The 23,922-nt window shown below is 47.5% G+C and overlaps 1 protein-coding gene across 11 annotated transcripts in view; it reads left to right on the top strand.

Moving 5' to 3' along the window:
- ATXN2 (ataxin 2) overlaps window positions 1-23,922 on the top strand; it is a 1,121,476-nt gene that overhangs the window by 1,049,757 nt on the left and 47,797 nt on the right. For all 11 annotated transcript variants that reach the window (XM_069214846.1, XM_069214840.1, XM_069214837.1 and 8 more), the window contains one exon: window positions 22,674-22,839. In XM_069214846.1, the coding sequence (XP_069070947.1) occupies window positions 22,674-22,839 (166 nt within the window). The remainder of the gene's footprint in view (window positions 1-22,673; window positions 22,840-23,922) is intronic.

Below are 23,922 nucleotides of genomic sequence, written 5' to 3' on the forward strand. Positions count from 1 at the left end.
GTTTGGGCAGGTATATGATCCTTAGATCTGGTAGGCACGGCATGGACAGAGGGGTCCAGGACACGGGCCCGTTTGTTCTTTAGATTCGTCTCCCCCCGTTTCCTTTTGCCCTTTGTGCCATGATTTGGGGAGGGTGTAGGCCTGTTTGGCATAGGCTGGGTAGATCCCGAAGAATGTATGGTTCTGTCCAAGGGCTCTGCGTTGAGTGTTTGAATTGTGAGGGTGGTTGGTGCTGGTGGTTCTGCAGAGGGGGACTGGGAAGCTGGTGAAAAGAAAGATGGGGGAGCAGTTAGACGGCGCTCGACCAGTTCAATTTCTTTTTCTAGTGCCCCCACCGCTTTTTGGAGGAAGCCGTCTAAGGTCTTGTTGTTGCCTGCTTCTTCCAAAGGTATCCCTCCCTTCCGTCTACCCATCTTGTTTTGGTAGGACACTCAGATCCTGTGCAAAAGTTTAACAATCTATTTCCTGTGAGCACTCTCCCTCTCTTTTCCTCACCCTGTTTAGCTCTGCTGAGGTTTATGTTAGGGAGTGCTGAGATGCCTAAGAGGCATGAAGGGCTGTTCGCCTATGTTTGAGAAGGTGTCCGGGTAGGTAGATAGTTGTCAGCCACTGCCCAAGTCCTGCATCTGTGGAACCTGTTTGGGGCGTTGGAGTTCCGAACTGTTGGAGATCTTTCTGGGTGCCTCACTCCACCCACAGCACCATATGGTGCTTCCTTCAGGCAGCCTTTACCTATTACAAAATGTCAGGGGGGTGGCCCTGCCCTTGCTCTTCCTGGCAATGACGGGCAAGGACGGGCCCGCCCTTGGCCCGGGCTTCGCCCGGGCGCCGCCCGCGCGCGTCCCGCGCGGCGGGAGCGCGAGGAAAATTTAAAGGGCTCCTGCCCTTCTAATTGGACACTGGGCTCCTGCCCCTCCGGTTGCTCTGACGATACGCGCTTCCCGCGACGGCGGGAGCGCGAGGAAAATTTAAAGGGCTCCTGCCCTTCTAATTGGACACTGGGCTCCTGCCCCTCCGGTTGCTCTGACGATACGCGCTTCCCGCGACGGCGGGAGCGCGAGGAAAATTTAAAGGGCTCCTGCCCTTCTAATTGGACACTGGGCTCCTGCCCCTCCGGTTGCTCTGACGATACGCGCTTCCCCGGAGCCTATTCATAAACAGTGTGCAGGACGAGGAGACGCCTGATGTCCTGAGGCTCATTATCAACACAATATCATATTTGCCTTGCAATAGGAAGATCACAAAGATTGTGTGCAGCCGATAACCATCAGTAGGGGTGGTTTGGAGGGGATTTACAAATTAAAGTAAACCGTGCCTACTTCCTCCTCCCTCAGTAACCTACAGCATCACAGAGAAACAGAAGAAAGAGTTAATGCCACTCTGGCACAAGTTTATATCTTGATGGACAGTGACAATAGTACTTTACCAAGTGAATTTGAATGTGATAATGAGGGTGTAAGGAAATGCCTCCTTGACATGGTTACCCCCTGACTTTTTGCCTTTGCTGATGCTAAGTTATGATTTGAAAGTGTGCTGGGACCCTGCTAACCAGGCCCCAGCACCAGTGTTCTTTCCCTAAACTCTACCTTTGTCTCCACAATTGGCACAACCCTGGCACTCAGGTAAGTCCCTTGTAACTGGTACCCCTGGTACCAAGGGCCCTGATGCCAGGGAAGGTTTCTAAAGGCTGCAGCATGTCTTATGCTACCCTAGGGACCTCTCACTCAGCACATTCACACTGCTTCACAGCTCGTGTGTGCTGGTGGGGAGAAAATGACTAAGTCAACATGGCACTCCCCTCAGAGTGCCATGCCAACCTCACACTGCCTGTGGCATAGGTAAGTCACCCCTCTAGCAGGCCTTACAGCCCTAAGGCAGGGTGCACTATACCACAGGTGAGGGCATATGTGCATGAGCACTATGCCCCTACAGTGTCTAAGCAAAACCTTAGACATTGTAAGTGCAGGGTAAGCCATAAGAGTATATGGTCTGGGAGTTTGTCAAACACGAACTCCACAGTTCCATAATGGCTGAACTGAAAACTGTGAAGTTTGGTATTAAACTTCTCAGCACAATAAATGCACACTGCCAGTGTGCAATTTATTGTAACATACACCCAGAGGGCACCTTAGAGGTGCCCCCTGAATACCAAAGCGACTTATAGTGTAGGCTGACTAGTTTCTGCCAGCCTGCCACACACCAGACATGTTGCTGGCCACAAGGGGAGAGTGCCTTTGTCACTCTGTGGCCAGGAACAAAGCCTGTACTGGGTGGAGGTGCTTCTCACCTCCCCCTGCAGGAACTGTAACACCTGGCTGTAACCCTTAAAGGCTCACCTGTTTTGTCACAGCACCACAGGGCATCCCAGTTAGTGGAGATGCCTGCCCCTCTGGCCACTGCCCCCACTTTTGGCGGCAAGGCTGGAGGAGATAATTAGAAAAACAAGGAGGAGCCACCCACCAGTCAGGGCAGCCCCTAAGGTGTCCTGAGGTGACTCTGCTTTTAGAAATCCTCCATCTTGTGAGTGGAGGATTCCCCCAATAGGATTAGGGATGTGCCCCCGCCCCTACCGGGAGGAGGCACAAAGAGGGTGTAGCCACCCTCCAGGACAGTAGCCATTGGCTACTGCCCTCCCAGACCTAAACACACCCCTAAATTCAGTATTTAGGGGCACCCCAGAACCTAGGAAACTAGATTCCTGCAACCTAAAGAAACAAGAAGGACTGCTGACCTACCAGCCTGCAGAGAAGACGGACGACGACAACTGCTTTGGCCCTAGCCCTACCGGCCTGTCTCCAACTTCGAAAACCTGCAACCAGTGATACATCCGACAGGGACCAGCAACCTGCTCAAAATCAGCTACTCCTTTGCAACAAAGAAGCAACTTCCAAAGACTTCACTTTTCCCGCCGGAAGCGTGAGACTTCTCACTCTGCACCCGACACCCCCGGCTCGAGATTCAGAGAATCAACACTTCAGGGAGGCGACTGCGAGCCCGTGAGTAACCAGAGACGACCCCCTGAGTCCCCACAGTGACGCCTGCAGAGAGAATCCTGCTTTGTATATACTATTTCAAAGTAAGGAATAGTGTGCACAGAGTCTTTGAGTCTTTATGAAGAAAGTACCACATTGTAGGCTCTTCTGTATGGGGACACAGATGCCTACTGCACTGTTCATTGAGATCCACCTGTGAACTGCTGTGCATAAGACTTGTGTATTCTGTATTGTTTACATCATACTCTAGAGGGTTCACAGTAACAGTTGCAAGAAGGCTTGTTGCCTATAGATGGGCATGTTGGTGATAGAAATCTTCATGTGATAAATACTCGGAGCTTCGAAGAATGAGCAGGCATTGCGACAAATTCAAAACTATTTTGGATGATGGGTAATGTTTAAAGAAGTCACAGGGTTATGCAGGAAATTGAATGTTAGCCTAATGCCCTGGTGTGCAGAACTGATAGCTGGAAAATGTACAAGGGGCAACATTTTTGACCGATCTATGCCAGTGGTGAAAGCAGAGGATTGCTATTAGGTATTTATTGCTTGGGTAGGGAGTAGTTAATTTGAGGATTGAGGATGGGAACATAAAAGCTTACCCTTTCCATTGAGCTGCCTGAGATCCATTAGGTTATTTCTTAGCGAGTACTGTACTCATGTAAAACATTGTTGAAGTGTCATATTGAACAGTGCATGAATTTTAGTCCATTTACAGGACGGTTCAAGGGATTATATAATGAGCCTGTATCAAGGTTTAAATACAAAAGAGAAGCATATCTCCAATTGTAGTAAGATTGAGAAGGGCACACAGAGTTGCCCCCTATCGCCATTAATTTTCTTATTGATGGTGAAGATGCTGTCTTTAACTCATTTCCTTGCCGTTGTTCAGTTCAGCTGATTGTGATGTATATCCTAGAATGATCAAAATATAGGGTTATATTTTTTCAGCCTGTAATAATGTGATATATTGCATTAGCTTCCTCGCGTGCATAAATAACTCTTACCTGTTTGCACACTGGCTTGCAGAATTGAGAAGCTGAACTATAAATGCCAGTGTGTAGGAAAACGATGTTCAGGTCGCATTTTATCATGATTGCACAACTATCACCAGAAAAAAAGTCTGTCTAGCTGAAAGGTAATTCCTTGAAAAATTGTTGCTTTTTAGTATCTGATAGAGGCTTCTAGTTGCGGATTCCTTACCTTTGAATTTCCCCAGGCGTTAAACTGGATCCGGAGATTTTTCTTCGAGCAGTACCTCTGCGCGCCGTCAGGTGCCGTTGGTCGACTCCACGGGCGTCGTTGGCGTCGTGCTCGTGTGATGACGTCGCGGTCAAAAATAGGCGCCACCCCGGCGCGCTGATGTCAGTTCTTTTCTTTACGCGCAGACCCGGAGAGAGCTACCTCAGTTATTTATGACTACGTCGACACTTTGTAAAAGTTTTTGACGAGTTGGTGGATACGTCAAGGGATGTCCCGCTAGACCGGATTGAAGCCCTGCGACTCCTGTCTCTGAACCATGTCGGTGACGGATCCGGACCCCGTGTGTCTTTGGTGCCTGAAGCACGATCACTACCCGAAGTCGTGCTCCGAGTGTCTGGCCATGAACCCGAAAACTTTGAGGGAGCGGTCCCTAAAGCTCATGGCGGCCCGACACTCGATTCTGCGGCGCTCACGGTCCTGTTCGAGAGGAAGGTCTTGAGACCGGCGGCAGAGTCATCACCACTCCTCGTCCTCCTAAGTCATCGGGACATAAGGGTCACAAAAAGAAGAAGTCAAAGAAGGACAAGTGTTCTTCCACTTTGCCTGTCGATCGGATGACACGACGCTGGAAGAGCATCGAAGCTCTAGGCCTCCGTCAATGGAGCCTTCATCTGGGTCGGCTCTGTGGTTCCCCGACTTCCCGGGAGCCGGAGCCACCCGTGCCCAACTAATGGAATTTTACAAGGCCATTCGCCTCATTTTTGGGCAGTCCGACCCACCTTCGGTGCCTTCGAGCACAGGTGAGTCAGTTGGGGTTCCCTTGGATTAAAAGCCGCCGGCTTTGGCCACAGCTCCGGAGGGCCCCTCTGGATCCAATCGCGGATCCATCCCAATGCCGTTCGTGCCACGGTGACCTTTCCCGGCATCGGGTCAGAGGTCAACGCTCCCGATGTCGGTTGGGACCACAATCGATGTTGATCACATCCTCATACAGGACGACCTGGAGCCAGAACGACTACGTTCGACGCAGATTCCATTCTCTATTGGCTCTTCTGGGCCCATGGTAAATCCAGACCCTTATTCTTGTTGGTATGGATACTGGGAGAGTATGGAGTGGACGCTGGACCATTTCGGAATACCAGCTTGACCTCCAAATGGACAGGGTGCAGGATTTGGGTGATGCCAGTGGTCTAGACACCTCCCCTGACACTGGTATGCTCTCCCCTAGCGTGGCAGGGAGGAGGGTGCTTCTTATTCCATGGTGGTAAGGGCGGCTGAGGTCCTGGACCTCGAGCTACCTTCTGTGGAGGTTAGGCTTAACATCCTGACCAACGTGCTTCAGCCGAGGTCTTCCTCTTCCGAGCCCCTTCTTCCCTTTAATGAAGCACTGACAGACATCCTTTTGGGTACTTGGTCCAGACCCAGCACAGGGGCTTCTGTGAATAGGACGATTGCCCGCCGCCATCGGCCTGCTCCGTCAGACCCGAAATTCCTCACCCAACACACCACGCCTGAGCCTTGTCATCCAGGCTTCTTCTTCCTCTGGCGCATTCCCTGCCGCACCCTCGGATAGGGAATCAAAAAGACTGGATAATTTGGGGAAGAAGTTGTTTTCTTCCAACAGTCTAGCGCTGGGGTCCTTTAACACCACATGCCTTTTGGGCTCTTTGTTCCCATACTCTCTGGGATACGGTCGGGCAAGTGCTGCCTGCAGTTCTAGAGGAGGCCCATACTGTCCTTTATCAAGCCATAGCAGATGGGAGGGATGCAGCGAAGTTCATTATTTGTTGTGGACTGGATACGACTCACTCTCCAGGCAGATCGGTTGCATCGACGGTGGCATTGAGACGCCACGCCTGGCTGAGAACATCTGGCTTTTCAGAGGATGTCCAGCAATCTTTGATGGACATGCCCTTTTGCACACGTCTCTTCATAGACCAGGCAGACTCTTCGCTCAAGCGCTTTAAGGGTTCCATAGCCACGCCACGGTCCCTTGGTCTCGCGCCTGCACCTAGACCCCAGCAGGTCCGCCTTTCGCCTCTTCTGTGGCTACGGAAGGGGCACCCAGCCGCGTCCTAATGGCTGCTCCCCCCCGGCCATCCGACCCGTGCATTCTGTACAACATGGGGATCAGGGAGCCAGCGTGTCACCCAGTCCACCCCTGCCCCCTCTTCAGCATCTAAGCCTTCTTAGCCCGCAGTCCATACATCAGGAGCCAGTGGATGGCAGGATTCGCCATCACCTGCCCCCACGGCAATCCAATACCTCGGACAGGTGGGTCCTCCAAATTGTCCGAAGGGGCTACTCCCTCCGCTTCAAGGCATCTCCTCCAGCCATGCCACCTTCATACAATCAGATATCGGAGGATCATATGGCGCTTCTCCGCGAGGAAGTCCAAGCCGTTTAGGCAAAGGAGCTATAGGGAGAGTTCCGTTGCCAGAAGTACGTTGTGGTTCTTATTCCCGCTACTTTCTGGTTCAGAAAAAGGACAAAGGTCTTCGGCCTATATTAGATCTTCGGTCCCTCAATCTCTTCCTAAAAAAGGAGAAGTTCAAAATGTTGACATTGGCTCAGGTCCTATCTGCCCTGGATCCCGGAGACTGGATGGTAGCGTTGGACTTGCAAGACGCATACTTCCACATTTCCGTCTTGCCGGCCCACAGAAATTAGCTATCATTCGTGGTAGGTCACAAGCACTTTCAGTTTACTGTGCTCCCCTTTTGGCCTTACCAGTGCCCCTCGGGTGTTCACAAAAGTGATGGTAGTGGTGGCAGCTCATCTGCGCAGGTTAGGGGTCCCAGTCTTCCCCTACCTCGACGATTGGCTGTTGAAGGCGAACTCGCCCCACACAGTCGTCTCCCACCTATGGACTACGGCAAACCTTTTGCATTCGCTGGGGTTTACTATCAACGTGCCAAAGTCACACCTGACTCCTTCTCAGACGCTCCCTTTCATCAAAGCTGTTCTGGATACCGTGCACTTTCCGGCATATCCTCCCGAAAAGGGAGTCCAGGATATTTGGGCTACGATACTGATGTTTCAGCCTCTGTCCTGGATTTCGGCGAGAATGATTCTGAGGCAGCTGGGCCTCAGGCCTCCTGCATCCTGCTGGTTCAAAATGCCAGATGACATATGCGGGCTCTGCATTGGGACCTGAAGTTCCAGTGGGCGCAGCATCAGGAGAATCTCTCAGACAAGGTCTAGATCTCGGAAGGGCCTGCGAAAGACCTGCAGTGGTGGTTAGCGAATCAGGGTTGGGTCAAGGGCAGATCCCTCTCCTTTCCCCAACCAGATCTTACAGTCATGACAGATGCGTCACTCCTGGGATGGGGTGGTCACATGGGAGAGGCAGAGATCAGAGGCATCTGGTCTCTGGCGGAAACTGGGATCCATATCATTCATCTGGAGCTCTGATCGATTCGACTAGCTTTGGAAGCATTTCTTCCCTACCTCAAGGGGAAAGCAGTGCAGGTGTTCACAGACAACACCACTGCCATGTGGTGTTGCAACAAACAAGGCAGAGTGGGGTCGTGAACCCTTTGTCAAGAGGCCCTTCGCCTCTGGACTTGGCTGGAACATCAGGGCATTTCCCTGGTGGTTCAACACCTAGCAGGCTCCTTTGAATGCCAGAGCAGACAAACTCAGCTGACTATGCGTGGTCAACCACGAATGGCGTCTCCATCCGGAGGTGGCGCAAGGTCTCTTCCTGCAGTGGGGAGAACCGTGGTTAGACTTGTTTGCCTCCGTAGAGAACGTGCAATGTCCGCTGTTTTCCGCGTTGGAGTTTCTAAGATGACACTCGCTCAGCAACACTTTTCATCGCAAGTGGAATTCAGGCCTCCTGTACGCCCTTCCGCCTATACCACTTCTGCCCAGAGTTCTGAAGCAGATCAGGCAAGACCGGACCCAAGTAATACTGGTGGCTCCGGACTGGGCACAAAAAGTCTGGTATCCTGAGCTTTTGATCATGGCCATAGTTCCTCCGATCAGACTGCCCCTTCGGGAGGATCTTCTGTTGCAGCAGCAGGGGAGGGTCTTCCACCCTAACCTGCCAACTCTGCGACTTCATCCATGGAGATTGAGCGGTGACAGTTGAGGTCTTTTTACTGACTTGCCACCCGAACTCTGTGACGTTATCTTGGCAGCCAGGCGTCCCTCAACTAAAACTGTATACGTCTGTCGTTCGAAGAAATTTGTGGCATGGTGCATCGACAATTCTGTCGATCCTCTATCTGCTCCTCTTTCTCAAGTTCTTCTCTTTATTCTTTCCCTTGCCTGGCAGGGTTCCACCTTGGCCACTCTTAAGGGATATCTTTCTGCTATCTCTGCTTTCTTGAGGTTATCAGATCAGCCTTCCTTATTTAAAGGCCTCACACATCTTTCATCCTATCTCATTCATCATGCCCCAATGGGATCTCAACCTGGTCTTAACATACCTTATGTGTAGCCTGTTTGAACCGCTTCACAACTGTCCTCTAAGGCTCTTAACTATAAAGACTGTCTTTTTAGTTGCCATTACTTCTGCTCGCAGAGTTAGTGAAATCCAAGCTCTGTCATCTAAGCCACCTTTTCTTGCCGTACATCCTGACAAAGTGGTGCTTCGCACGAGGGCTTCTTTTCTACCTAAGGTAGTGACACCCTTCCATGTCAGACAGTGCATCACCTTGCCTACCTTTTATGCTCCCCCACATACCCCTCTTGAAGAGGAGAGACTCCACGGTCTGGACCCAAAAAGAGAGTTGACGTTCTATCTTGATCGTACTAAAGACTTCCGGATGGACGATCAACTCTTTGTGGGTGCAAAGAAGGGGAAGGCGATGCAGAAGAGGACCATTTCACGATGCATCAAAATGTGCCACACTCTGGCAAAAAGGAACCTCCCAAAGATTTGCGAGCTCACTCCACCAGAGCTACTGCTGGTAGCACGGGCATTCCAGTCCTGGATATTTGTCAGGGAGCAACATGGGCATCTTTGCACACTTATACCAAACAGTGCTGCCCAGACAATCAGGCTCGAAAGGACGGCTACTTTGTCCGTTGGGTCCTGCAGGACTTTTTGGTGTGATCTTGGTCTGCAGCCCACCACCGGGGATTGTATTGCTCGGGTATCTATTCAGAGGTAAGTAATCTGCAACTAGAAGTCTCTCTATCAGATGTACAAGTTAATTACCTTCGGTAACGAAATATCTGGTAGAGACATATTCTAGTTGTAGATTCCTTACCGACCCGCCAATCCTCCCCGCACTGCGAACTGATTTCTAGGGACAGGAACTTTCCCTTAAGGACCTTAGTTTTGGAGCACCACTCTGTGTTCTTCATGACTACGCACTACTGGCGTGGAAAGTTGTGAAAACAAACCGACGTCAGCGTACTGGGTTAGCGCCTATATATGACTGTAACGTCATCACAGTGAGCATGACGCCAACGACACCCACGGAGTCAATCGATGCCATCTGACGGCGCGCAGAGGTACTGCTCGAAGAAAAATCTCCAGATCAAGTCTGACGCCTGGAGAAATTCAAAGGTTAGGAATCTGCAACTAGAATATGTCTCTACCAGATATTTAGTTACCAAAGGTAAGTAACTTGTACTTCAATTTGTTGAATGAAGAGCATTGTAAAATGGGGTAGTCTGATTTTTTTTTTTTTCCTCTAATTTTCTTTCTTACTTTTTTTTTTATTTATAAAAAAATTGTGGCAAAGCATGGCGACAGTGCAACATTCGAAGAGAACCATTGGTCACTTACAGAAGCCAATAGCAGCGGAGTTCGTGTTTGACAGACTCCCAGACCATATACTCTTATGGCTACCCTGCACTTACAATGTCTAAGGTTTTGCTTAGACACTGTAGGGGCATAGTGCTCATGCACATATGCCCTCACCTGTGGTATAGTGCACCCTGCCTTAGGGCTGTAAGGCCTGCTAGAGGGGTGGGTTAACTATGCCACAGGCAGTGTGAGGTTGGCATGGCACTCTGAGGGGAGTACCATGTCGACTTAGTCATTTTCTCCCCACCAGCACACACAAGCTATGAAGCAGTGTGAATGTGCTGAGTGAGGGGTCCCCAGGGTGGCATAAGATATGCTGCAGCCCTTAGAGACCTTCCCTGGCATCAGGGCCCTTGGTACCAGGCGTACCAGTTACAAGGGACTTACCTGAGTGCCAGGGTTGTGCCATTTGTGGAGACAAAGGTACAGTTTAGGGAAAGAACACTGGTGCTGGGGCCTGGATAGCAGGGTCCCAGCACACTTTCAAATCATAACTTAGCATCAGCAAAGGCAAAAAGTCAGGGGGTAACAATGCCAAGGAGATATTTCCTTACACAACCCCCCCCCCCCCCCCCAAACCCCACCCCAAACGAAAGAGGATTAGACTAACCTTTCCCAAGAGAGTCTTCATTTTCTAAGTGGAAGAACCTGGAAAGGCCATCTGCATTGGCATGGGCAGTCCCAGGTCTGTGTTCCACTATAAAGTCCATTCCCTGTACGGATATGGACCACCTCAACAGTTTAGGGGTTTCTCATTTCATTTGCATGAGCCATCTGAGGGGTCTGTGGTCAGTTTGAACTATGAAGTGAGTACCAATAAGGTAGGGTCTCAACTTCTTCAGGGACCAGACCACAGCAAAGGCCTCCCTCTCAATGGCACTCCATCGCTGCTCCCTAAGGAGTAACCTCCTGCTAATAAAAGCAACAGGCTGGTCAAGGCCATCATAATTTTGTTTGGGACAGGACTGCTCCTATCCCATGTTCAGAGGCATCTCTCTGCACTATGAACCGCTTAGAGTAATCTGGAGCTTTTAGAACTGGTGCTGTCCACATAGCTTGTTTCAGGGTGTCAAGGGCCTGTTGACATTCCACGGTCCAGTTAACTTTCTTGTGCATTTTCTTGGAGGTAATTTCTGTGAGGGGTGTCACTATTGATCCATATCCCTTCACAAACCTCCTATAGTACCCAGTCAAGCCAAGGAATTCCCTGACTTGAGTCTGAGTTTTTTCTAGCTACCCAGTCCAGAATAGTCTGGATCTTGGGTTGGAGTGGCTGAACTTGGCCTCCACCAGCAAGGTGTCCCAAGTAAACAGTACCCTGCCCTGTCTGACATTTAGATGTCTTGATAGAGAGGCCTGCTGCTTGCAGGGCATGCAAAACCTTCTTCTGGTGGACCAGGTGATCATGCCAGTTGGAGCTAAAGACAGCAATATCATCAAGATAAGCTGCACTAAAGGACTCCAAGCCAGCAAGGACTTGATTCACCAACCTTTGGAAGGTGGCAGGGGCATTCTTTAAGCCAAAGGGCTTCACAGTAAACTGGTAGTGCCCATCAGGTGTAGAGAATGCTGTTTTCTCTTTTGCTCCTGGTGCAATTCTTATTTGCCAGTACCCTGCTGTCAAGTCAAAGGTACTCAGGTATTTGACAGCACCCAATTTGTCAATCAGCTCATCTGCCCTTGGAATGGGATGAGCATCTGTCTTGGTAACAGAATTAAGCTCTCTGTAGTCCACACAGAACCTCATCTCTCTCTTGCCATCTTTTGTGTGAGTTTTGGGGACCAAGACCACTAGGCTAGCCCAGGGACTATCAGAGTGCTCAATCATTCCCAACTCCAGCATCTTGTGGACTTCCATTTTGATGCTTTCCTTAACTTGGTCATACTGTCTGCATATTTTGTTTTTGACAGGCAGGCTGTCTCCTGTGCCCACATCATGGGTACACAGGTGTGTCTGACCAGGGGTTAGGGAAAAGAGCTCAGCAAACTGTTGCAGGACTTGCCTGCAGTCTGCTTGCTGTTGGCCAGAGAGGGTGTCTGAGTAGATCACTCCATCTACTGTGCCAACTTTAGGGTCATTGGAGAGGAGATCAGGGAGAGGTTCACTCTCTGCTTCCTGGTCCTCATCTGTAACCATTAACAGGTTTACATCTGCCCTGTCATGGAAGAGTTTTAGGCAGTTAACATGGATCACCCTCTTGGGGGTCCTGCTAGTGCCCAAGTCCCCCAGGTAGGTGACCTCACTCTTCTTCTCTATCACTGGTTAAGGGCCACTCCATTTGTCCTGAAGTGCCCTGGGAGCCACAGGCTCCAGAACCCAGATTTTCTGCCCTGGCTGAAACTCAGCCATAGCAGCCTTTTGGTCATACCACATCTTCTGAAGTTGTTGGCTGGCCTCAAGGTTTTTACTTGCCTTTTCCATGTACTCTGCCATCCTGGAACGTAGGCCTAGTACATAGTCCACTATATCTTGCTTAGGCTCATGAAGAGGTCTCTCCCATCCTTCTTTCACAAGAGCTAGTGGTCCCCTAACAGGATGGCCAAACAGAAGTTCAAAGGGGGAAAACCCTACTCCCTTCTGAGGCACCTCTCTTTAGGCGAAAAGCAAGCATGGCAAGAGGACATCCGATCTCCTTTTGAGCTTTTTAGGGAGCCCCATGATTATGCCCTTCAATGTCTTGTTAAATCTCTCAACAAGACCATTGGTTTGTGGATGGTATGGTGTGGTGAATTTGTAAGTCACCCCACACTCATTCCACATGTGTTTTAGGTAAGCTGACATGAAGTTGGTACCTCTGTCAGAAACCACCTCCTTAGGAAATCCCACTGTGGTAAAAATACCAATGAGTGCATTGGCTACTGCAGGGGCAGTAATGGACCTAAGGGGAATTGCTTCAGGGTACCTAGTAGCATGATCCACTACTACTAGGATTTACGGATTCCCTGATGCTGTGGGAGGTTCAAGTGGACCCACTATATCCACTCCCACTCTTTCAAAGGGGGCCCCCACCACTGGAAGTGGAATGAGGGGGGCCCTTTGGTGGCCACATGTCTTACCACTGGCTTGACAGGTGGCACAGGAGGCACAAAACTCCTTCACCTTCTGGGACATATTGGGCCAATAGAAATGGTTGACTAAGAATGTCATGGGCTAAGGTCAGAATGAACTCCCTAAACTCCTGAGGCACTACCACTCTCCTAGTGGCACCAGGTTTTGGATTTCCTGCCTCAGTGTAAAGGAGTCCATCTTCCCAATATACCCTGTAGGTTCCACTGACATTTCCTTTGGTTTACTCAGCAGCTTGCTGCCTTAGGCCTTCAAGAGAGGGACAAGTTTCCTGCCCCTTGCACAGCTGTTCCCTTGAGGGTCCCCCTGGCCCAAGAGCTCAACCTGATAAGGTTCTACCTCAATAGGCTCAGTTCCCTCAGGGGATAGAACTTCTTCCTGAGAAGAGAGTTTTTTTTCTTTTTCTGTGCTGAAGCTGGTTCCCCAGACTTCTTTCCTTTTCTGTTGGAGGGTTGGGCCATTATTCCAGACTCCAACACCTCTTTTTCACCCTGAGCTCTGCACTGTGCCCTAGTCTTGACACACACCAGTTCAGGGATACCCAGCATGGCTTTTGAGTACTACCTCAGCCCATGCTGAGGACTCTAGATCATTTCCAAGCAGACATTCAACTGGTATACCAGAAGAGACTACCACCTGTTTCAGGCCAGTGACCCCTCCCCATTCTAAACTTATCATAGCCATGGGATGTACTTTAATCTGATTGTCAGCATCGGTGACTGAATAAGTCTGTCCAGTCAGGTATTGTCCTGTGGAAACCAGTTTGTCTGTCACCATAGTGACACTGGCACCTGTATTCCTCAGGGCCTCTACTCTAGTCCCATTAATAAAGAGCTGCTGCCTGTATTTTTGCATGTTAGGCGGCCAGGCAGCTAGTGTGGCTAAGTCCACCCCACCCTCAGAGACTGATGTAGCTTCAGTGTGAAGCCTGATTTGTTCTGGGCACACTGTTGATCACACCTGGAGACTGGCTATTCCAGTGTTAACTGGAGTAGTAGTTGAAGTGGAACCTTTCTTGGGACAGGCCTTGTCTCCAGTTTGGTGTCCATGCTGACTACAGCTGCGACACCAGGCCTTTTTGGGATAAATGTTTTTACCCTTGTACCCAAATGAGGATTGTGAAGAGGCTTTGGACCCACCTTCCTGTGCAGGTGTTTGGGGCCCTGTAGAAGACTCTTTACTTTTTCCCTTGGATGTCTCAACACTCTTCCCCTGGGGAGGCTTTGTGACCCCTTTCTTTTGGTCACCTCCTGTGGAAGTCTTGGTCACTCTTGTCTTAACCCAGTGGTCTGCCTTCTTTCCCAATTCTTGGGAAGAAATTGGACCTAGGTCTACCAGATGCTGATGCAGTTTATCATTGAAACAATTACTTAAAAGGTGTTGCTTCATAAACAAATTATACAGCCCTTCATAATCATTTCCACCACTGCCATTAATCCAACCATCCAGTGTTTGACTGAGAAGTCAACAAAATCAACCCAGGTCTGGCTCGAGGATTTTTGAGCCCCCTGAACCTAATCCTGTTCTCCTCAGTTGAGAATCCTAAGCCCTCAATCAGGGTAGCCTTCATGAGGTCATAGGATTCTGCATCTTTTCCAGAGAGTGTGAGGAGTCTATCCCTACACTTTCCAGTGAACATTTCCCAAAGAAGAGCACCCCAGTGAGAGTTGTTTACTTATCTGGTTGCACAAGCCCTCTCAAAAGCTGTGAACAATTTGGCGATGTCATCACCATCTTCATATTTTGTTACAATCCCTTCGGGGATTTTTAGCTTGGCAGTATTCTCTCTGACCCTATTTAAGTTGCTGCCACTATTGATGGGAGCTAAACCCTTCTCTTGCCTTTCCCTTTCTATGACTAGGAGCTGTCTCTCCAAAACTAATCTTTTGGCCATCCTGGCTAACAGGAGGTCATCTTCATTGAGGCTGCCCTCAGTGCTTCCAGAGTTGTTGGACTCCCCTGTGGGAGAAGCAGCATCTCTGACTATCACTTGTGGAGTCATGGTTTGAGGAACCCTGGGCTCCCTAACTAGGACAGGAGGGGGGAAATTCTCCCCCATGTCACTAGTTTCACCCTCTATAAGGTTGTCTTCAGAGGGGTGGTCTCTAGCAAACTCTGCCAAAAGCTCCTGGAGCTGTACTTTGGTAGGGTTTGATCCAGTTTTTATATTTTTTATTTTACAGAGAGTCCTTAACTCTGACATCCTAAGATGCAGGTAAGGGGTGAGGTTGAGTTCCACCACCATCTCATCTGTACTAGACATTATTTCTCTACAAGATGGGATACTTTTTAAGAATCTAAAACTATCTCTAGAACTTAATCCAAACTTTTACAAACTTTTAAACTCTAAAAGAAATGCTAACAGGGACTTACACAAGGCCCTAGCAGAACTTTTAAAAAATTAGAAAAATAGCTCAAATTGCAAAAATCAGTTTCTAATGACAGTTTTTGGAATTTATTTGTGTGATCAGGTATTGGCTGAGTGGTCCAGCAAAGGTTATGCAAACTAACCTTTACTTACCTCCCCAGGAACTGTTGATTTTTGCACTGTGTCCACTTTTGAAATAGCTTATTGCCATTTTTACAAAGACTGTACATGATATTGTGTTCATTCAAAGTTCCTAAAGTATCTAAGTGAAATACCTTACATTTAAAGTGTTTGATGTAAATCTTGAACCTGTGGTTCTCAAAATGAAAATATATTTTTCAATATAAAAACCTATTGGCCTGGAGTAAGTGATAAGCCTACTGCTCGACCACACTACCACAAAATAGAGCATTAGAATTATCTAATTTTGCCACTGTCAACCTCTAAGTGGAACCTTTGGACTCTGTGCACACTATCTCTTACTTTGAGATAGTATATACAGAGCCAACTTTCCTACATTCCGCTTCTAGGGCTTGGCATTCCTGAGACTTTTGTTGGTTAAGGGTAGACATCAGAGATATACATTTCCCCTTCATCACTGCTTTAAAAGCATTGTGTGTTTGTGGGGTTCGCGTCTTGGGGTTTGTTTGGTTGGAAATAGTCCTTAATGGACTTGCGCAACTCCTCTCTAAAGAGGTGAGGGAAGTAGGAAACAACCACCTTCTAAAAGAAGTTTTCAGACCGTCCCATTCCAACACTACCAGTACTCTGATTTCTAGGGTGGACTATAATGCTCGTAGAACTGTAGAAAGCATCTTTACATTTTCCCATCAAGCAGGCACACACAACTTTTCACAGTTCATCGCGCTACTGTTCATAATCCTACCATTTACCCTGACTGCAGTCCCAATTTACAAAAATACAAATCCCAAGTGCTGGCAAGGTAGTTGCAGGTCTGTTGCTCGCTTCTTGGTAGACTGCTTGCATCGAGGAAGCAGACTGTGGTCTGGAAGCAGTGTTATGTGGAATTTGAAGTTTGTCTTGTTCTATCCCGTGTAATGCCCAGAGCTTTTTAACTTGTGACATGAAGATGCTTTTTTTTTTGGGAAGGGGGGGGACATTTTTTGTTGCTATCACTTCTCTATTGATTAATGCCTTGGAGCTTCCACCCCATGCACAGGTTTTTATCTGGACCATACATTACATAAAACAAATCGAATATTAAAGTTCAAGCTTGCATATTCGTGATTTACTTCTAGGCAATTAAATTGTTTATTTGTCCCATTTTAGTACAAGTGTATGCTCGTTGTTCATTCTTAGGTACTTCTAGCAGAAGTGGATTGTGCATTTATCTTTCCATACTTTCCTTACTGTGTTAAATAATATTAGTTTACGGTTTCATGAATGTATTAGCACTCATAACGTGGGATGTAGCCTAAATCACGACTCCTTAACAACGAGGGTCGTTACCCACGAACGCTTTCGTGAACAACGACCCTGTTTTCCTCTGCCTTAACCATGCATGTCCGGAACAACGAACATGCATGGTTAAGGCAGAGGAAAACAGACTCCGGATCGGAGAGGACCTGGTCAGCTAAGTGGGGCAGGGTCATGGTAATTTAGGGGCGGGGATGCGGTAATTTTAGGGGCGGGTTGGGGTAGCTTTAGGTATTAGGGGTGGGGTGTGGGGTCACGGTAATTTTAGGGGCGGGGTAGGGGGTCGCAGTAGTTTTAGGGGTGGGGTGGAGGGTTAGGGTAGTTTTAGGTTTTAGGGGGGGGTCGCGGTAGTTTTAGGGGCGGGGTTGGGGTAGTTTAGGTTTGTGGGGTGGGGGTGGTTGTAGGGGCAGGGGTGAGGGGGTTGTGGTAATTTTAGGGGTGGGGGTTTGGGTAATTTTAGGTTTTAGGGGCGGGGTAGGTGGTCCCTGTAGTTTTAGGGGCTGGGTGTGGGGTTGGGGTAGTTTAGGTTTTAGGGGCTGGAGTGGGGGGGTTGAGGTAGTTTAGGTTTTAGTGGCTGGAGTGGGGGGTTGAGGTAGTTTAGGTTTTAGGGGCTGGAGTGGGGAGTTGAAGTAGTTTAGGTTTTAGGGGCGGGGTTGCAGAGGTTAGGTTTTAGGGGCGGGTGGGGGGGTTGGAGTGGTTTTAGGTTTTGGGGTGGGGGCTGCAGTGGTTTTAGGGGCGGGGTGCGGGTGTTGGTGTAGTTTTGGTTTTATGGGTGTGGTGGGGGGTTGCGGTGGTTTTAGGGGTGGGGGCTGCAGTGGTTTTAGGGGTGGGGTGGGGGTGTTGCGGTAGTTTTGGTTTCAGGGGCAGGGTGTGGGGTGGTTTCAGGGGCAGGGTGTGGGGTTGCGATAGATTTAGGGGCGTGGGTGGGTTGGGTTGGTTTTAGGGGCAGGGATTGGGGATCGCAGTAATTTTATGGGCGGGGGCCAAGGGATCGCATGCTCGAACCATGCATGCCATTCCACGCATGCCTTTACCAGGAATGCCTTTACAATGAAAAATCGTTGTTAAGGCATTAGTAGTAACAACGCGGTCGTTGTTCCGACCGCGTGGTTCAGGGATGCGTGGTTCCGGCATGCGTTTTTCCGGCATACATTTCTCATATCCTGTGTGGAAAAGTAAAAACAAACTGGACTTGCGTTCGAAGCAGTTAATTAATCTATAAAGTTTGTCCTTTTTGTCTACTGCTTGACTGGGCTGTTTCATTAAAGTCTGCTTCATTGGTAAAGTTTAAAACCCAGTATGAATGATGGCAGAGTCCTAAACACACCATTTTTCTTAGAACAGTGAAAATTGGCAAATTACCTGAGTTACGTACTAGTCGGCTTGCTAAGTTTTCTTGTATTTTATTATTTATTTTATTTATTTTTTTCTTAAATTAGGCCTGGAAGATTGTTTTCACTTTCTCTCCCTCTGTTAGGTGGTGTAGTTCAGAAACTTTATATGGCATTATCCTCATGCCACCCACCTTGTGCAACACAACACTTTGGGTCTCAGACCAGAATGAATATGCCTAACCTGCTATCTCGGGAAGAGCAACGTTTGCCAAAAAAAGCCAGTTTTACTAAGCTTTGCACCTGTCTAACTGCAATGTACCTTTAGAAGCTTTCCAGTATATATTAGATAATCTGATAGAGACTTCTAGTTGCAGATTCCTTAGCTTAGAATTTCCCCCCAGACGTCAGACTGGATCTGGAGATTTTTCTTTGAGCAGTACCCTTGTGTGCCACCAGGTGGCTTCGGTCGACTCCGCGTCCATCGTAGGCATCGTGGTTACCATGATGACATAGCGGTCATACTTAACCGCCACCCCGGCGCGCTGACGTCAGTTCTTTTCTTTCTGCTGCACTTGCATATCTAGAGAGAGCAACCCTGTTAATTTTTTGACCGAAATCAACTTTTTTGTCGGCTTTTTTGATGAATTTGGTGTGTTGAGGCGATGACGCGAAAGACCTTATTCAAGCCCTGCAACGCCGGTCACCGAATGATGTCGGTGATGGACCCACACCTCATTATTTTATGGTGTCTGGAGTGCAACCAAGTGCCAGGCCTTTGAACCAGAAGCCTTTGAGGGAGCAGTCCCTAAAGTTTATGGCATTGCTCCTGGTCTCACTCAAGAGGAAGGTATTGAGACCGCTTGCAGAGTCATCACCATTCCTCTTCGTCCCATTCAAAATTGTCAGGACATCTGGGTCACAAAAATGTCGAAGAATGCAAAACATTCTTGGACTTCACCCTGTCGCTCTGCCAATTCACGGATGGAAGAGCTTTGACGCTCTAGGCCTCCGTCCTCGGAGCCTACTTCTGGGTCCGCTCTGTGCCTCCACGAGTTTCCTGGAGCCAGAGCCATCCCTGCCCAACGTAAGGAATTTTATGAGGCCTTGCGCCTCATTTTTGGGCAGACCGAAATGTAGGAAGTTGGCTCTGTATATACTATCTCAAAGTGAGAGATAGTGTGCACAGGGTTGTTTCAAAGTTGTTGCAGTTTCTGAACAGTGCCGCTGTTCTCTGGAGTTTCTTGGTTCTATAGGTGCAGGGCAGTCTTCGGAGTCCTCAGAGGTCTCTGGTCACCCTGGATGCGTTGCTGTGCAGGTTCTCTGAGTCTGGAGACAGGCCGGTAGGGCTGGGGCCAAGTCATTTGGTGTCTCCGTTGTCTCCGCGGGACTCTCAGGTCAGCAGTCCTTCTTCTTTCTTCAGGTTGCAGGAATCTGATTTCCTGGGTTCAGGGTCGCCCCTAAATAATAAATTGAAGTTGAAGATTCCTTACGTTAGAATAGATACCCAAGCAATACCATCCTCGGCGGTGGACTGCAAAGCAATAACAAACTAGGAAAGTCCTGCAGGACCGAACGACCAAAGAAGCTGTCTCTTCTCGTTATTTCTCATTATTTTCTGACTGCCCCTAAGGTTAATAATGTAGATACCCATGAGTTTGATAAAGTGCCCTACTCATGAGCAAGATATTAGTCTGTCTTAAAATTGCTGGACTTGCTTGGGAACTTGGCTTTTTGTTTTACTTTAGCTAATTTTACAGTTTATTTATTGTGTGCATAGTTACTAAACCCATTGCATGAAGTACATCAATAAAATCTTTCATTTACTTTACAATAAAAGTCTTGTGAATCAATGTGCTCATGGTCGATGACAAGAGGTTCACAATAGGCATAAAATACATTATTAGTTCTAAACTTCATCTGGGGAACGTATGATTAAGAACTATAGCTTTCTGGGAAGAATCCAGCTGTTTTCCCCTACCTGAGTTGGCTTCGTCAGCTGTTACTATATGCAGAATCCTTTTGCGACACAAGTAAAAAATTTGAGCGACTGCACATTTAGACGTGTGTTTCCCCCAGCAAAGCATGCAATTACTGCTTGCAAGTGTGGTTGCACTCCTAGTATTTTAAAACAGTGCAAAAGATGTCTACGGGCATTCAGGAATGCTGAACAGATGCAACTTTTACTAATTGATAAGCTAATGAATTGACGCTCATGTTTAGGGATTTCTTAATATGGTGGTTCGGAGAAACTTCTCAACATATTTTTGCTTTTCATGGCAGCCAGTCTGTTTCTGACTTTTAGATCTCACATTCCTCATGTGCAAGCATTTTGGACCCTTCACATGTTCTTTCAGGCTTCTTATCCTCAAGACATTCTTTTTTGTCATCTAAGATCGGCACAGCATGTCAGTAACATGCAGGACCATTGTTAACCTACTTTACACCACCTTCTAACTGTACTAACTGATTCTGTTGACTTCAGCCTCCTAGTAACTCACTTTTATGTTGGTCAGGGCATCAGTTTTCTGGCTTTCTTTGCTTTGCCTCACCCCTCTTAAGGAGGGGATGAGACTTCACCAGTTGGTCCAAAAAGAGCAGTTCGCTTCTACATCGATAGTACTAGAGAAAACTTGGTGAACAATCAGCTCTTTAAGGCAGGGCTATGCAGAAAAGGACCATCTTGTGCTGAATCGTATTCTGCATTGACCTGCTTTGCACAGGCCAAACAGCAGCCCCCTGAGGCCTTGAAGGCTCATTTTACCAGGCACCAAGGCTGTTACAAATGCTTTTGGCACGTGGGGTTTTCCCAACATTTGTAGCCGGCTATGTGGGTGTCACTACATATGTTTGCAATTAACTATTGCCTAGACAATCGGGTCTGCTGGCAAAGGCACTTTGCCATCTCAGTCCTTCAGGACGTTTTAGATCAAGTCATTTAACAGACCTACTACCTATGAGGTATTGCTTGGATATCTATTCAGAAGGTGATGAATCTGTGGTTAAAAGTCTCTATCACAAGAACAAGTTACTTACCTTTGGTAATACTCTCTCTTGGTAGAGAGACTATCTAACCTCATATTCCTCACAGACTCTCCCACTTCTCCCAGTTCCGTATACTGGTCTCTTAACATAAAAGATCACAATTTAGGAATCAGCACAGTGATCTTGACCAATCTCGTTGACTCCATGTTTTCGGACGTGGAAGTATCAAGCAAGCTACGGACGTACCTATATAGGCCCACACACATCACACCTGGCACAAAACAACATTGACACAGAGCTGCTGGTGCCCCCTGCCAGCACACACCATACTGCTGAAGCTTTTCTGGATCCATTGTGATGCCTGAGGAAGTTTTCATAAGGTGAGCATTCTGCGGTTAGGTACTCTCTATCAAAGAGAAGGTTAACAAAGGTAAGTAACTCTCACCCAAACTCTGTATTAAAATGTTTTACACACACTAGGTGTTGAGTACTCATGCACTAAATCAACAGGACAAAGTCCTTTTGTAAAACAAAGCAGTTCATCATATCCTTTGTCAAGCCACACATAGGACCCTCCATCTCCAAGTCATTGTGTAATAGATTGTCAAATGTATACAAACCTGTTATTCAAAAAGCATACTATCTGCCCCACTTCCCTCCTAGGTGCATTCTTTGTGCAAGAAACGGTGCCTCCATTGCTTCTTTTAGGCTATATCCCCGTATCAAACATCTGCATAAGCTTCTGGTTGGTCAACTTCACACACGTTCACAAAACACTACTGTTTGGGATTTCGTTGGCCGAGCTGTATAAGGGACTCTGTTTCAGGCATCTGCTCGCTAGCCACCACATTAGGGAGAACCTCCTTTACAGTTTTTGTTGGAACATGTTAAATTAAAGGCATGTGTGTTGCAAATGGAAAATATTACTTAACCTGTAACTATCTGTTCATAACATGTAGTGCTGTAGATTCACATGTGCCCCCTCTCTTCCCCGGAAGCCTGGGATGATCAGATGTTTTTTCTCTTCTATCACCTTATCTTTTCAAAATATACTTAACTTAGATACTACACTTAAACTACTTGGCTACTGGATGTGAAAACAATGTGGGGTGGTCCATTATGGACCAAGGAAGGAGTCACAATTGGCCTTGTGGCTTAGGGCCTGATTTAGCTCTTGGCAGAGGGGAATACTTCATCACAAACGTAACGGATATACCGTCCGCAATATTACAATCCCATTAAATTCTGTGGGGAACGTAATACGGCGAACAGGATGTCTGTCTCGTTTGCGATGGAGTATTCCATCAGCCGAGATCTTAATCAGGTCCTTAATATTTCTACAAAGGAAAACAAATTTCAAACTGCCAGGCCCAACACTAGATGGCAGAAGTACACATAGAATGTCAATCTATGATACTATATGCTATGAACCGATAGTTACAGGGAAACATTTTGGATTTTTAATATGTTGTAAACCATTTGATGTCCAAGATTTAGGGAATGTTTTTGCTTTTTGTTTCAGGCTCATGTACAGTCAGGAATGGTTCAATCACACCCTACTGGTCATCCAATGATGTTAATGACAGCACAGCCCCCTGGAGGTCCACAAGCTGCTCTTGCCCAAAGTGCCCTGCAGCCCATTCCAGTCTCCACAGCAACGCACTTTCCTTACATGACGCACCAACCAGGTGAGCAATGGATTGGCAGATTTCCCACAAAAACAGCTGTGATTGATTATCCCGATCATGCTTCAAAAAAGAAAGAAAGAAAACGTCTTTGAAGGCATTCTTCAAAACAAGAAGTTTCAGAGGTTGGAAATTATGCAAGACACGTTTTTCACAGCTCAATATTAAATATAAAATTTGCAGTTGATTCAAGATTTTTGGTGTTTTCTGCACATGATGAACTGATTTGAAAAGTATTTTCCGGCTAATAAATCTGCCTGTAAGAAGCATTGGAAAATAGTTAATTTCTAGGCATACATTTGCTTGGATGATTTTAATTTTACTTAATAATCTATCTGGATGTCATTTTAACATAAGGATGTTTCTTTTTATTGGCCTATACCTATTTTCCTATAGTATTATTGCTCTAGTGGAATGAAGTCCTATTAAGAAAGATTGCTGTAAAGTGGACAGGACACACTGGTTTTATTTCACCAAGTGTATAGCGGTCAAGCTGCAACCAGTTAGTGCAGCAAGAGAGCAAACTGTTTCATTAGGACGTTGTTTTCCCTCAAAAAAATAATACTTCATGAAATTATGCTAAGTGGAGCATTTTTAAGCATGTGTGGCTTGGTATTCTGGCCCTCTCCATCACCAACTCTGTAAGATATAGTCAGTGATTTCAGTTAATGAACAGCCTTTGACTAGGCTAGTACGAACTGTGCATTCATGTATATACAAGAACATATATCTTTGTCCTTTTTTCTGCCAGTTGGTGTGAACTGACACCTTCTCTTCTGACACTGACCATCAATGGACAATTTTTGATTCTTTGCTCTTGTCCTTTTAGAGTCGAGTGCGCAAGCGCTCTGGCCTGTTGTAATCTCCCTGTGGGGTTTTAACCACGCCCACTCTTGCCATTAATTCTTTGTTGTGCTTGTCTGAAATGCTTCATTTTATTAGTGCATTTTGGGAATTGTCCCTCCTTTGGGTGCTGAGTTCCCTCCCAGGCGATTTCACTAAGTGAACATTTTTGTTGGCCATCACACTACGTCACGCTTCCTCCTGTTAGACCGTATGATGGCCCCTCCTCTCGTTTCGGTTTGC

This window comes from Pleurodeles waltl, chromosome 11, assembly GCF_031143425.1.
Source record: "Pleurodeles waltl isolate 20211129_DDA chromosome 11, aPleWal1.hap1.20221129, whole genome shotgun sequence".
Lineage (NCBI taxonomy): Eukaryota > Metazoa > Chordata > Amphibia > Caudata > Salamandridae > Pleurodeles > Pleurodeles waltl.